Here is a 10,162-nt window from a genome sequence, read left to right on the forward strand (position 1 = left end):
TATATGCATATGAGTCCCACAGAAGCTGTTTCAACTTTTAATGTCTTATACACACACACACACACAACTTGTGACTCACCCTGCTGAGTTGATCCAGTAACCTTTGGTTCTGTTCTGACAGTTCCTGGACAGCCCGTGTTTTTTCTCGATCTGCTTCGCGAAGATGGACTTGCTGCCTCTCCAGCTCGTCCTGTAACTGCTTCACATCACTCTCCAGCTCGGACACTCGCCCTTCCCACTCCCCTTCACGGTTCTCGAATCGTCTTCTCAGTTCGTGCTTCTCTTGTTCTAAGTGCTGAGGCAAAGTGAAGAGGACTTAAATACTTAAACATTCCACAGCCTTTTGTTTCTCTTTTCACACTCTCCTAACTTTTCTTTTTCCCAGACAGTGAACAAAACAAAACACCCTGCCATGTAGGGCAAGTTACCTAACTCGTAGCTATAAAAATATCCCTTTCTTCTGACGCAAGGAAGGAGTTGGATTCATGAACAAAACATTGCTACTGGAAACACTAGATGTTATGTTTATTCTCCCTGGGTATGAGGTTCTACACTTGGGAATGCACTTCAAACTTAGCCAGTCATTTAGTTGGCTAAACTATGCATTTAAGCAAGTAAAAATTAGTCCAACAACCAAAGTACTACTTTTTAAGGCAGCTTCTTTTGGAGCCATCTGTTATGATTAATATCAGTAAAAGAATTTTCATAGATGGAAAGAACCCCAAAGATCCTTCCAACTAGCCATCCTTCTTTCAAATGAGGAAGCACATGCATGCAGTTGAATGACTAGGTCAAGGTCAATACCAGCAAATGGCAGAACGAGAGAGTGTTCAGTGCTCTAAATCATAGCTTACAAACTTTTTTTTTTTTTGCTATATATCCCACTACATTTCAAAACCACAAAGTTGGGGTTCAGTTGCTTTAGATCATGTGTTATAAATAAGCCTCTTTGTTTACTACTGGTTCATGTATCCATTCTTGTGTACTTTTCCTGGGGACAGGGCGATGAACAAAACAGACATGGTATTTGTCTTTATGAGGTTTTCATGCTAATGGGATAAAATGATAAAAGTAATAAACTGGGGCTGAAGAGATGACTTAGCAGTTAAGGCGCTTGCCTACAAAGCCATAGGACCTCGGTTAGATTCCTCAGGACCCACACAAGCCAGATGGAGTTTGTTTGCAGTGCCTGGAAGCCCTAGCGCACCCATTCTCTCTCTCTTCCTCTCTCAAATAAATACGTAAAAATAAAATTTACTCTTTTTTTTTTTTTTTCAAGGATCTCACTCTAGTCCAGGCTGACCTGGAACACACTATGTAGTCTCAGGGTGGCCTCAAACTCAGCGATCCTCCTACCTCTGCCTCTCGAGTGCTGGGATTAAAGGCGTGCACCACCACACTCGTAAAATATTTTTTAAAAGTAATAATCTGTGTGTGTGTGTGTGAACAGTATGCAGGGAAAAACAGATGGTTTCATGTTGCAACTCGGTAAAAAAGGATTCCATTGGCTTTAAGAAAACAAACATCTTTGCTTCTGAGGGATAAGTAGGGACTCAGAGGCAAGTATGTTCTCCTACTTAAAAAGCACAGACTGTTCAAAAGCTAAGCCTATACTTCAATCTAAGTTAAAGTAACATTCCCTAGCCATCAGTGCTCTCAGAGAAGTTCTACTGTAACTGCTCAAAATATACTTACTAGCTTCAGCTGGGCCCATACCCATAAATCCTAGTACTCAGGAGGATGAGGCAGGATGGTTGCCAAACATCTGAGGCAAACTTAAGGCTGTGAGTCAGTCAGGACTGGAGACTGAGGTCTGGGGTGGGGGGGGGGATGGTGTGTGTGTGTGTCCTTCAGAGCACTTGCCATGATGTTCTGAGAGAATGAACTACTGTTTAATTAATGTTTGCATCGTTCAGTGTTTTTTTCCTTTCTTTCTTCCTTTTTTTTTTTTTTTTAGTGCTTCCTTTGGAAGATCTAGAGGGCCAGGCATATTGTTGTGGCAGAGAACCAGTCACAATGCTTCACGTTTGAGGTGTGCCTAAAATATGAGACTACCCCATCTTATCCTATGACCTTATTCCTTTTGCTTTGCTTTGCTTTAAGTATGTGAATGTTTCTGAAAGTCAAATCCAAAGATGAAAATTTACCATGGTTGACGGCAGTAAAAAAAAAAAAGGGAATAAAAGAGAATATGCCAAAAGATAAAACAGCAACCCAAAATTAAAATTCTAAGTACATTTGCAAAGACAGTTTTCATGGAAAACTTCCAAATTGACTGTTTTAAATGGACCATTTATTGGGTATAGCCACTCTAGTAGATAGGTGAAAAAGTCACAGTTTTACATTTAGAAATTACACAGTTTCACTTGGAAGCAATTGGGAAAAGGAACACGGTGCTGTCCTGATATTGCTAAACCTCCCAGACTGATGGTGCTTGAGTCACTCTAGAAATTTCAGACAGAACGCAGAAACAAATACTAATTGCAATCCTAAAACTGTAATGCTTGGTTTTATTGAATTTTCCCAAAATGAAAGACTGAGCAGAAGGCAACAGCAAGAACTCAATAATCACAGTGTTACTGAGAGGCCAGATAAATTAGGCCTGTGTTCTGAAAGAACGGAGACTTAAAAATATTCAGCAAACAGCTGCTAGGGAACAGCCCATCCGAGCAACTAAAACAATCCAATCCTCTTGGGGACAGGTGGTGTTGATTGATCTAATCTGTCCTTAAATTTCTTTAGCTGGAGACAAATGCCATATTTCAGGTTTCCCATCCCTTCGACCAAAAGAAAAAAAAAAACAAAACTCCCCTATTAATCAACAGATAGCATTTGACCTTTTGTACAGAATTTAGCCTTTGGTCTACTCTCAGAAATTTCTCCTAGGATTATATGTTAAGTGTTAACCAGTCAACTCTAGGCAGAATGTCAGTAAGTTGGTCTCTACCTCTACACTCCCTGAATTTCCAGGATTTTATATTCTTTAAAATTTAATATCAAGGGCTGGAGAGATGGCTTAGTGGTTAGGGCATTTGCCTGCAAAACCAAAGGACCCTGGTTCAATTCCCCAGGACCCAAGTTAGCCCGATGCACAAGGGGGATCATGCATCTTGAGTTCCTTTGCAGTAGCTGGACGCCCTGATGCGCCCATTCTTTCTCTCTCTCCCCCTTTCTCTGTCAAATAAATAATAAAATATTTTTTAAAAAATTAATATTAGGGCTAGGGATATAGCTCAGTCGGTAGAGTGCCTACATAGCATGGACTAAGTCCTCAACCCCTAGCACCATATAAGAGAGACAGAGAAAGAAAATGGGCGCGCCAGGGCTTCCAGCCACTGCAAACTAACTGCAGATGCATGTGCCCCCTTGTGCATCTGGCTAACGTGAGTCCTGGGGAATTGAACTTGGGTCCTTTAGCTTTGCAGGCAAACACCTTAACCACTAAGCCATCCCTCCAGCTCAATAAAAATATATTTTTAAATTTTTGTTTTTATTTTTATTTATTTATTTGAGAGCAACAGTCAGAGAGAGGCAGAAAGGGAGAGAAAGAGGCAGAGAGAGAGAATGGGCACACCAGGCCCTCCAGCCAGTGCAAACGAACTCCAGATGCATGCACCACCTTGTGCATCTGGCTTACGTGAGTACAGGGGAATCGAGCCTCAAACTGGGGTCCTTAGGCTTCACAGGCAAGCACTTAACCACTAAGCCATCTCTCCAGCCCAATACAAATATTTTTTAAAAGCACTACAACCAAGAGAACTGACTTAGGAAAGCAGAAGAAATACAATTGAAGAAAGTCTCCTCATGTAGTAAGAGATAATCCTCTCTCTTCATATTGGGGAAGAAAAGGAAGATTTGAACAATAGTTACTCCCCAAAGAAAAAAAGTAAATAAATACAACTTAACATTTTAGTTCATACCCTGGAAAAAAAAATTAAGGACTTGGATATGTTTTCAAATCAAAAGAGCTAATTACAAATGAAGAAGAAGCAAACAAAAAGCCATTAGACCTTTAAGCATATAAAGAAAATGTACTCTAGTCAATTTAAGGACAGGAAAAAATGGCCAAAATATTAGTTTTTCTAATTAACTTGAATTTTCACTTAACCCTGAGATGTATAGATATAAAACAACTATGTTCACCTTTAAAGCATTAAAGACCATGAATATATCTTTAATAATAGCAGTATAGGTTCAGGTACTTAAGTTTGAAATAACAAAACAAAATCTTAGGTCTGACACAGAACTAGAGACATACTCAATACTAACTCATAAATAGTTCAGTAGAAAATATCTTGAAAATGGCTTATTTGTCCTCAAGTTGGAAAGATGCCAATTTGGGGGCCACTAAGATAAAATCAGACTCTGAGACCACTCTTTTTTTTTTTTTGTTTTTGAGACAAGCTCTCACTTATACTGTCCATGATGGCCTAAAAAGTCAAGATCTTCCTGCCTCAGACTCCCAAGTATCTGGGATGACAATACAGGCAAGACCTCTGGTATCCTCTCATATATTTAACTTTCAAACAAATGTGTCAGATAATGTGTTTAACCACAGTGACAGTTATTGGAAAATAATAAATTCTTCTCAGGGCTGGAGAGATAACTTAGTGGTTAAAGCATTTTCTGTGAAGCCTAAGGACTCAGGTTCCCCAGTACCCATGTAAACATAGTGACGCATGTGTCTGGAGTTTGTTTGCAGTGGCTGGAGGCTCTGGCACACCCATTCCCTCTCTCACACATAAACAAATAAATAAATAAATATTTCCTTTTAAAAAGTAAGGGCTAGTTCTCTACTCTCAATTGTGTAATTTATTTGAAAATCCAGGTCCAATCCAGCCTTATAAAGCATCTTGTCTACACAGACATTATAAAATCTAGGTTGGGTTAGGGAGATTGCTCAGTGGCTAAAGGTACTTGCTTGCAAAGCCTGCCAGCCCAGGTTCAATTCCCAAGGAACTATCTAAAACCAGATGCAGCAAGTAGCACATGTGTCAGCAGTTTGTTTGCAGTAACCAAAGGCCCTGGTTTACTCATTCTTTCTCTCTAACAAATAAATTAAAATATATTTTTTTAAAGATCTAGGTTTTTAAAAATATAAACTGTGAATAAGTCACTTGTAGGTAACAAATGAGACAAAGCCTCATAAATCAGGTAGGTCACTGTCACTTTAACACTAAATGAATTAGCAAGGGCTGGGTGTGATATGCTTGCATGAAGTTCTGGGCTTCATTCCCAACATCATTAAATAAATACATTTAACAAACAACTAGTGGCAATTATTTTTTAGGTGTACATTAAGAAATCCTAGAGCCAGATATAGTGGTGCACACCTACAGTCCTAACTAGTTAGGGACTTAAAAGGACCACCTGAATCCAGGAGATAAGACCAACACTGGTAACAACACAGTGACACCTCATCCGCCCCCCCCCCAAATCTTAATTTCAAATACATCTGGTAGATGAAGCATAATAAACTTTAAAATTTTAAATTTATTTTTGACTTGTGGTATAAAGTATACAAAACATATACTTTACCACCTTTTTGTTTTGTTTTTCGAGGTGGGGTTTCACTCTGGCTCACTAGCTCAGGCTGACCAGGAATTCACTATGTTGTCTCAGGGTGGCCTCGAACTCACGGCGATCCTCCTACCTCTGCCTCCCAAGTGCTGGAATTAAAGGTGTGTGCCACCACACCCAGCTACTTTACCATCTTAATCAAGTATACAGGTCAGTAGTTTAAGTAGAATGACAACATTGTGCAACCAGCCTCCAGAATTTAAAAATAAATGTTGAAAACAGTGGAGTTCACATGCTAACCTGCAGAGCAGTGAAGATCTTAACAGTTTAAGAGGTTGAAACTATTTTATTAGTACCCATTGAGTCAATTACAAAACATCAAGGTAATTTATTCCTTTACAATAAAACCTTTTTTATTGTAGTGGAGCTGTGAAATCCCTTTTCTTTATTGAAGGTTCTACATGGAACCCAGGATGTGTGTAACTGTACTCTCAGGATTACTATGAAATCTACCACTAATCAAACTGATACGGCGCTCCTTTCAAGTCCTCTGTTTCTTCAATCAAGTTCCTCACTGAAGGAATTTCAAATCACAAGCTTAAATCTCTACAGTAGTGTACTTCTTTACAGGGTCATGTAATTGAATCTCTTTTCTTTCTCCACTTCAAGTGAAAGTTAAAACAATTCAATTCATTAGTTTGCTTTTTTTTTGGCAGTCTATGCATAGGTTTCACAGACGACTTTCAGAGACACATCTCAGGAGTTCATCGACTGGCAGACATGGTTAACAGGCCAAGCGAACTACAACGCGCCCATTGGTTTCCTTTTCTTACCCTCGATTTTACTTTTGATAGGTCGCTGGACTACAGACACACATCAATCTTAATACAGATCTGTTTCTCCATTCACATTCCCTTCAATTAGTATCTGTGAGATGGAAGCCGACTAGGGTCAATTTCAGACTTCTATTCACATCTGTACTATTTTCTTGTAACTAAGAATGAAAATAATTGGTCAGAGCCAAAATGAGAAGCAATAACAAATGCACGGACAGAAAAGGATAAGCATGTCTCCACTGCCATGTGACTCCCCATTTTCTATTTTGCCAATCTAATTTTTCAGAAACGTTATCATCGTGTACCCCATTCAAGGCCCTTTTCTAGTTAAGAGCAAGAAAAGAAACAAATGGGCATAACTTTGGTCCAGGAACAGACAGAAATGACAGACACCTTAAAAAGGTTTGTTTTTTTTTGGGGGGAGGGGAAGAGGCAGGGTCTCTGTGGCCCATCAGCGGACCCGGAACTCAGGACTATCCTCCTGCCTCAGCCTCCTAAGTGCTAGGATTGACGATGTGAGCAACTGCACCTAGTGTTTTGTGTTTTTTTTTTTTTAAGTTATTAAAAGTAGCAGAGTTCTCATAGGTTCTACTTGGTGTCCCACTACAAGCCTGAGACCCAGAACATGGAAAAGTACTGCTTAAACACATAACTACAGAGGCCCAAATGAAATCTACTACCAGTGATCACATGTTGAGCCTGAATTTTCTGTAGTGGAACCACATTTCTTAATCCCTAAGTATTTGAAAGCTATATAAAGCTCCTTTAGGGACACTTGTTTCCCCACAACTCTGGGCTGCCAGGAAGTTAAGACAAGGGCATCTAGAGGCCTTCGTGCCCAAACTGGAAAGCTTTAGGCTAACACCCTGATTAGAGATTAACTACTTCCCTCCAAACCTGAAGCCTGTCTTAAATGCTTCTCGACTTTCTTATTTCTGTGTGCAGACACTGCCTCGGTGCTGTATAAATTAGTCATACTGTAAGCTCTATTTTAGATGCTGTGCACACTACATATATAGAACGGCCCACAGCGGTGGGAGCCGTGCACGGACCCACAGAGCTGTGTGCAGGGTGGCAGAGAGGTGGCTTCGATGAATGCCTTCTTGCGCTGATCGTTAAAAACTCTCCAACCTACTTCTCTCGTTTCAGAGGATTTCCTTCGAGGTAGGGTGTAAGCATGGGAGAGGAGAGGGTGTGTGAACTCCGCAAGCTGCCCAGGGTCAGGAAGGTACCTGGTGTGTGCGCCCTGCCCCCCCCCCCCCAGCTTCCCACCTATCCGAACAGGTCCTCACCTCCAGCTTGTCGGTCAGTTCCTTGTGCATCTGCTCGTACTGCCGGCTCATGTCCTGGTTCCTCTCGAGCAGCGCCTTGCCCAACCGGGCCGCCAACACTAGATCCTTCTCCTTCTGACGGATCACGGACAGCAGCTCGGGATCCTGGGTCGGAGGCGGCGGCGTGGTCTGCGATCCGGTCCCTTCGACCGGAGGCCCGGACTCGGCCTGCTGATGTTCTCCGGGATCGGATGTCCGTTCCCCAGCCGCCAGCAACGCCAGCTCCTCCTCTAATGCCAGTTCCAGTTCCCCGGGGCCCCCGGGAAAGGTGACGAGGGCGGCGGCGGAGACGGCGGGACTCCGGCCTGCGTCCCCGGCGGGCAGCTCCATGCAGCAGGCGCTGTCCGGCTCCGAGGGTGCTGAAGCGCGGCCGGCCAAGCCCAGGCAGAAAGCGGACATGGCCCGCGCGCGCGCGCGCGCCGAGGAGCCCGCAGCGGTGCGGTGCGGTGCCGTGCAGCCCGGCCGGCGCGCGCCAGGCTGCAGGGGGAGGAGGGGGGAGGGACCCCGCCGCGCCGCGCCGCGCCGCCGCCTCGTCCTCGCCGCTGCACGCGAGGCAACCAGCAGCCCCCCCCCAGGTCCCCGCGAGCCCTGGGCGGGGGCGCGCACCGGTCCGTCCCCTCCCCTCCCCCCACGCCGGTGCTAGCGGTGGCCCGCGCCCCCGCCCGGGATGGAGGTTGTGGGGTTCGCGCGCGCGCGCGCGCGCACACACGGAATAAGGATGGATGGATAGATGGATGAAGGAAGAGGATGGGAAGGGAAGGTTTGAAGCGGAGGGAAGAGGGAAGTAGCGAAGCGGGAAGGGAGGAGGGAGCAAGGGCGATCGCCGCCGCCGCCGCCGGGCTTTCAGCCGCCCTGTTGCTGCTGCCGCCGCCGCCGCCGGCCGGGCAGCGTCTCACGGGGCGGGTTGCGCTCCGCTGTCGCTGCGACGCTCGCTGCTGCTGCTGCTGCTGCTGCTGGCGGCGGCCGCTCCGGGCAGCCGCGCTCCATGTCCCTCGGCTCGGCGGCGGCGGCAGCAGCGGCGACGGCGGCGGCGGATGCTGCTGCGGCGGGGGCCGAGGCGGCGGCTCCACATCGCGCGCGCAGCGCAGCAGCTCCTTCTTCTCGGTGCCGCCTTCCCCAGCGCCCCTCCAGCTTTCCCTGGGCCCGCGGCGCCCCGCCCCTCCCCGCGCTTCCGGCCACGCCCCCTCTGACGTCCCCGCGCGTGCACACGCGCCGGCACCTGTTCTGGGCGGCGGCGCCCAGGTGTCGCCCGTCGTCTTAACCCTTGCGCGGCCTCACGCCCCGGGGATCGGAGAAAGGAAGGAACGGCTGCGCGCGCCGCCAGTGGAGAAGCTCGACTAACACCCTTTCTCCCCCGCCCCCACACACGCTCCCCGCAAAGGTTCGGGCCTCCCCCACGGCGAACGCAACCACGCCTCCCGCTCCCACTTCGCGGCTCCGCCCTCAGCCTCGTTCGCAGCCATCTCGGCGTCTGGCCCGCCCCACCCCTAGCGCTCTCACCTTAGGGTGTGGCCTCGTTTTCCCCCCTCCAGTTCACACTTCGGCTGGAGGTCGGCCCCGCCCCTCAGCCTCGTTTTCACGTTCGAGCGCAGCCCCGCCCCTCAGCCTCGTTCTCACCTTCGAGCGCGGCCCCACCCCCTCAGCCTCGTTCTCACCTTCAAGTGCGTGCCCCGCCCCTCAGCCTCGTTCTCACCTTCCACGCAGCCCCGCCTCTCAGCTTCATTCTCACCTTTCGGGCACGGCCCCGCCCCCTAGCCTCGCTCCCACGTGGGAGCGGTGGGGCGTCCTGCAGGTTCCAGTCGGGGCTTTTTGTTTAGTTGGCCCATAGGCCAAGTGGATTGAGGAGGAGGTAAGGCAGGTAGACAAATCGCAAGAGGTGCCAAGCAGTCGGAAGAGGGAGCCCTGGAGAAGCAGGAAGAGATGACTACGGGGCGTGGGGGGTGTAGCCCTGCATCTTAAATGCTGATGACTCAGGAATACGAAGGACCAGATGCGTCCATCAGCAGCAGGAAAGGGTTTTGTACAGGAATAATGGAAAATTCTGCTTACAAGATGGACATAGGAAACAAATGAATCTTTCCAATAATAACTACCGTTTACTTGCAACTTAAGTGTTCCATGTCCTGTATTGAGTGCTTTCTATGTCTTACAACCATACAAACTGCAACATCCCGATTTTACTTAGCAGAAAACCCAGGCCCGGGGTGCAAGCAGCCTGACCCAGGATTCACAGCCAATCATTATTCTTCACTCTTTTCACATAGCATAAATCTTGAGGAAGATAAGTGGTCCTCTATGACCAGTATGGGTTAGCTCTAATGTTTTCTGGAATGATCAAAAGGACTGACGAATTGACTGGGTGACTTCTCGTCAGTTCTTACTTTGACCACATCATCAATGATGCTGTCTCTCTCTAGTTTTCAGAACCGTTTCTATCTGAAGCCAGAAATCTCTCCTGGCTGCCTCCTTTACCTC

General features: G+C 46.5%; 1 protein-coding gene across 2 annotated transcripts in view; it reads right to left on the reverse strand.

Annotated features, from left to right (window-relative positions):
- Bicdl1 (BICD family like cargo adaptor 1) overlaps window positions 1–8,086 on the reverse strand; it is a 101,894-nt gene extending 93,808 nt beyond the window's left edge. For both annotated transcript variants that reach the window (XM_012950054.2, XM_045133171.1), the window contains exons 1-2: window positions 7,649–8,086; window positions 80–295 (exon numbers count right to left, since the gene is read on the reverse strand). In XM_012950054.2, coding sequence (XP_012805508.2) covers window positions 80–295; window positions 7,649–8,086 — 654 coding nt within the window. The remainder of the gene's footprint in view (window positions 1–79; window positions 296–7,648) is intronic.
- Between the last annotated feature and the right edge of the window lie 2,076 nt (window positions 8,087–10,162).

Source organism: Jaculus jaculus, chromosome 13, assembly GCF_020740685.1.
Source record: "Jaculus jaculus isolate mJacJac1 chromosome 13, mJacJac1.mat.Y.cur, whole genome shotgun sequence".
Lineage (NCBI taxonomy): Eukaryota > Metazoa > Chordata > Mammalia > Rodentia > Dipodidae > Jaculus > Jaculus jaculus.